This window comes from Sinocyclocheilus anshuiensis, unplaced genomic scaffold (genome assembly GCF_001515605.1).
Source record: "Sinocyclocheilus anshuiensis isolate Anshui unplaced genomic scaffold, SAMN03320099.WGS_v1.1 scaffold50, whole genome shotgun sequence".
Classification (NCBI taxonomy): domain Eukaryota; kingdom Metazoa; phylum Chordata; class Actinopteri; order Cypriniformes; family Cyprinidae; genus Sinocyclocheilus; species Sinocyclocheilus anshuiensis.
In genome coordinates this window covers 2,285,699-2,290,977 of record NW_015542382.1, presented here as the reverse complement: position 1 = coordinate 2,290,977, position 5,279 = coordinate 2,285,699, and the positions used below count along the sequence as shown (strand labels likewise).

The 5,279-nt window shown below is 34.0% G+C and overlaps 1 protein-coding gene across 1 annotated transcript in view; it reads left to right on the top strand.

Moving 5' to 3' along the window:
* Positions 1-5,279, top strand: part of LOC107692685 (dachshund homolog 2-like) — a 36,114-nt gene that overhangs the window by 22,174 nt on the left and 8,661 nt on the right. The window contains exon 3 of the mRNA XM_016491850.1: positions 4,530-4,649. Within this exon, the coding sequence (XP_016347336.1) occupies positions 4,530-4,649 (120 nt within the window). The remainder of the gene's footprint in view (positions 1-4,529; positions 4,650-5,279) is intronic.

The following is a 5,279-nucleotide window of genomic DNA, read 5'->3' as shown; positions in this document are numbered from 1 at the left end:
TGTCCCCCCCCCCCCCTTCTTTATTTAGCTTGATGAGGCCAGTGTAAGTGTAAATAATAATAACCCCTGTTTCACTGTGGTCAAAAAATAGTCACTCCCATAAATATGTCAGAGAGATCAACATTTTTAAGACTTTACTTTAAGACCTTTAAAAATAATTCGCTATATACAGTACTGTATGCATGTGTATGTGTACAGTAATGGCGCTGCAAAAAGTATTCCCTCTCTCTCTCACACACACAAAGTTGTGGGGTCACCATGGAGGATGCGCTAGACTTGCAGTGATATTCTGCCGTGTTTGAGCAGTTACCGTGGAGATGTCACTTAGAGTCTTGGCATCGTCAAGTGGCAGATGTCAGGACTCGTTAGGAATGAGAGTAGGGCAGTTTGCTTTGATTTGCCAAGTGCTCAGTCATTGTTTGGGGCTATGACAAAAAAACATGGTGAGTGAATCAGTGATTATATTCTAACAGCAACATACAATAGGCCAGAAAACACAATGGAGACATGACAGTATTTTGCTTTGCATTTTGTTTGCTTAGAGAAGAAAGAAAATCAGAAATGAGTTTAATATCTCAGTTGTTTCTCTTAGACAGAAACTAGAATGCTTTTCAGATTGTTTACCTGAGACAAGTGTAATCTCTGTTTCGCTTCAGAAGTGATCTGAACAATGTCTCAAACTGTGCTCAGATTTGCCAAGATACAGTGCAATCAAATGTCAGAGATTTCAATATGATACATTTTTTCTCTCTCAGATTAGGTAAGTAAAATTTGACTGACATTCATTTAAATCTTTCATTTTCATATTCTTTAATCTACAACTGCAGCAAACTGGAATTTTCTGGATTGTTTGTCACTTAGGGCAATGACAGACAGCAGGGGGTGGTGCCAAAAGACGCAGAGGAGAGGAAAGGAAAGGGGGGAGATACAAGTATTAAAGTTTCATTTAATAGGTTTTAAAGATGTGTTTACACACATGCAATAGCTCCAAGCTACCTTAAAGAAAAAGGCTTTTATATATACACTACCATTCAATAGTTTGGGTTTGGTAAGATTTAATGGTCACACTTTATTTTAAAGCCATTAACAAACCATTAACTACAACTTTTGCCTCAATAAACTCCTAATTTGTTGCTCATTAATAGTTAGTAAGGTAAGGTTAGGTATTGGGTAGGATTAAGGATTTAGAATATGGTCATGCAGAGTATGTGCTTTACTAATAAACAGCCAATATGTTATGAATAAACATGCTAATAAGTAACTAGTTAATAGTGAGAATTGGTCCCTGTACTAAAGTGCTACGTTTATTATTATTAATTTAGAATTTTTTAGAATTTTTTTACGTTTTTGAAAAGTTTCTTATGCTCATCATGCATGCAACTGTTGAGAAAAAAATTAAGACAAAAAATGCAATATTGTAAAATATTATTACAATTTAAAATAACTGTTTCGTATTTGAATGAAAATGTAATTTATTCTTGTGATGGTAAATGTTCAGCATCATTATTCTAGTCTTCAGTGTCACATGATCCTTCAGAAATAATTATAATTTGCTGATTTGCTGCTCAAAAAACATGTCTTATTATCAGTGTTGAAAACAGAACACTTGAGCAGAATTTATTTGCCATAGAAATATTTTCCAACATGATAGATGTGTTTATTGTCACTTTAATGCATCCTTGCTGAATAAAGTAGTAATTTCTTTACAGAAAAAAATAACTTACTGACCAAAAACTTTTTAATACAGTATATGTTTGTGTATATGGCTGAGAATTTTCTCTGTACCTGGAATATTTCACCCAAAAATGATAATTCTTCATTCCAAACCTAAATATGGAATGCAAATGGAGATATTTAGCGGAATGTCCAAGCTGCTCTTTTCCATAACAAAATTGACCTTGTGATTTGCATTATTGCCAAGCTCAAAATATTACAAAAAGTACCATAAAGTAGTCTGTGTAACTTGTGTGCTTTAAGTCCTCCAAAACCATTTGACAACTTTTTATAAGAAAAAGAGAAATTGAAGTTACAGTGCTCTAAGTTGTATTGTAACTGTGAGTTAAAGACAATACATGTTTTTTGGAGGAACTACTCCTATATTTGTGAGCTGCATCAAACAAGCTCAGTTTCACAGCTCATTTTTTAAAAGCATGTTTTTTGTATAAATGTACATATAATCTTTACTATTCTCATGTTTTGTGTGGCTGTGACTTTGTTTCTGCTATACTGTAAGAGCTCAAGGAATAGAGTTCCCCCCTCTGGACAATCTCACTTCACATGAACGATCGCTTTCCTTCTTGTCAAACAGCTTACGTAACTCACCTCAAGTCTCTGAAGATTGTTTTTCCCATGAGTCCACAGCGAAGCTCATGCAACAGCTGTATACTAGATTTAGACCTTCAGCATTTACATAGAGATGTTAAAGTCATGATTAGCCAAGCAGCCAATGCTCTCCTGAGGGAATATGCCGCTCTTTACTTGTGTCTTTGTGTGTGTGAGTGTTAATGGTCCATTGTTTTTCTCCTTATCAGCAGTCAGCCTCACCTGCACTTTTCTTCTCCTTTGTCACAATGTGAGGGAAAATCATGACCTTGTCAAATACAATACACACTCTCACCCAAACACATATGCAAAACCACACACACACACACACACACACACACAATGGACACCTTTAGAGTTACAGTGTTGTGTAATGAAAAATCTGAATTATAATGAGAGAGGGAGCAATTTTAACATCAATCACTAGTCCAGAGAATTGACTGTCTGTCACTAATCAATACTTTTTTTTGATGGCATCCAGGGGAAACCAAGGCCAGAGCTCTTTGCCTGGCTAATTGTGCTGCTGGTGGGAGGAGTTTAAAGTGATCGATTGGCAGATGGCTATTTCTTGGACTGCTTCCATGATATGCTTATATAAATAATGTAGTCCAGCTAACAGAGAGCTAATTCAGGTCCCTTATCTCACTGTGACCCTCCAGTTGCTCTGACTAAACCCTGCTGCTGTTGACAACATCCATTTACTGTCAACTAAGGAATTTATTGCTGTAACTTTTAGGCTAATGTGCTTCATAAATAGCACATCTCTTAGCAGCCTGAAACCAGTGTATTAAGGTATTCAAAACCAAAAAGTAAAGGCTTTTTTCATTGTTGTCTTACAGTAAAACCCTTACTAGTCAAATGTTTGGTATAATTAAGCTTTTTTAAAAATGTTTTTGAAAGAAGTCTCTTATGCTCTCAAAAGCGGCATTTATTTATTACAAAATTCAGTAAAAATGGGAATTTTGTGAAATATATATATATGTGACCCTGGACCACAAAACCAGTCTTAAGTCGCTGGGGTACATTTGTAGCAATAGCCAAAAATACAAAATTATAGATTTTTTTTATGCCAAAAATCATTACGATATTAAGTAAAAATCATGTTCCATGAAGATATTTTGTAAATTTTCTACCGTAAATATATCAAAACTTAATTTTTGATTAGTAATATGCATTGTTAAGAACTTCATTTGGACAACTTTAAAGGCGATTTTCTCAATATTTAGATTTTTTTGCACCCTCAGATTCCAGATATTCAAATAGTTGTATCTCGACCAAATATTGTCCTATCCTAACAAACCATACATCAATGGAAAGCTTATTTATTCAGATGATGTATAAATCTCAATTTTGAAAAATTGACGCGTAAGACTGGTTTTGTGGTCCAAGGTCACATATAAATACAAGAACTGCTTTCTATTTGAATATATATTAAAATGTAATTTATTCCTGTGATGGTAAAGCTGATTTTTTTTTTAGCAGTGATTGCTTAAGTTATCAGTGCCACATGATATTTCAGAAATCATTCTAATGTTCTGATTAATATTCTGGTGCTCATTTATTACTAATTATTATTAGTGCTTAAATATTAGTAATGGTTCTGATTCAATGTTGAAAACCATTTTTAATGCTTAATATATTTGTGGCAACCGTGATACATACGATGAATAGAAAGTTCAGAAGCACTTGAAATACTTGAAATAGAAATAATTGTAACATGATAATTGTTTTTACTGTAACTTTTGATCAGCTTAACACACCCTCTTTTTTTTTCTTCTTTTTTTTTTTTGAAATGTTACTTACCGTCAAACTTTCGTGTAGTAGTGTATCACAGTTTCCACAATATGTTAAGCAACAAAACCTCTTTTCAAATAAATGATCACATTTTTTTATCAAATAAATGCAGCCTTGGTGAACATAAGACACTTCCTTCGAAAGCATTATTATCCCAAACTTTTCACCGATAGTTTATATCTGCATAATAGATTTGGATGGAAAATTAATCTTCAATCTTTTGGCATTTGATTAGAGAAAATCATGGCAAATTTGAGCTCAGTTTGGGATTGAGATTTGAGATTGTTGATATATCTAATAAAACTGTTGAGGAGACACAGTTGAAGGTGTCTCCATTTGATTACTCCATTGCTGTATGGGAGAAAGTGTGAGACAGTTGTTTGTGTTTGTGATTGTTCTTGAATGTATTGCAGGTCTAACAACAGCTGCCATGGCTGAAGCTTTGAAGATACAGAAGATGAAGATAATGATGAATCTACACAAGACCCACAACGGCTCAGAATTCAATTCAGATGAGCTCAACACTAATACAGGTACAGGGCTTGTGCTTACATGATTTGTTTGTTAATGTGTGTTTGTGTTCCTTTAAGGCAGCTTGTTTAAAGTGCAATCTAGATGTGCCAGACAGATGGCCTTGCAATAGTAGTAACCTGGGCCTTTTGGGTGAGATGAGCCCCATCACGGAGCTCGCTCAGGGGGCCCATGTTGCAGGGTTGTGCTTGGTTTACAGAGACTAATGGTGACATTAATGACTGCTGCCTGACTGTGCATTTAGAGAAGACCAACAACAGACAGAAGAATAGTTAATCGTACACCAGCCCTTGAGATGAAACAAGACATTTGCTGCAGGGGTGCATGTGTTTGTGTGTGTGCATACAAGCCAAGCAAAATTAGAAAATGTGTAAATGGATAATGTTGCATTTGTACAGTATTTTTGTGTGTACATGCATAAACAAAATTTGTGGATGATGCAAAGCATTTTAAAAAGTGTGCAACTTTTCTGATTTAACTTATTATTTAATTTTATATTTAAAAAAATATTGTGTCTCTATATTTATATTATTTATATTAATATTAATATTTATTATATTTGATTTTATGATAGCAAATGTGAAATACATAAAAATAAAATAAAATATAACAATATAATAAACAAAATAATA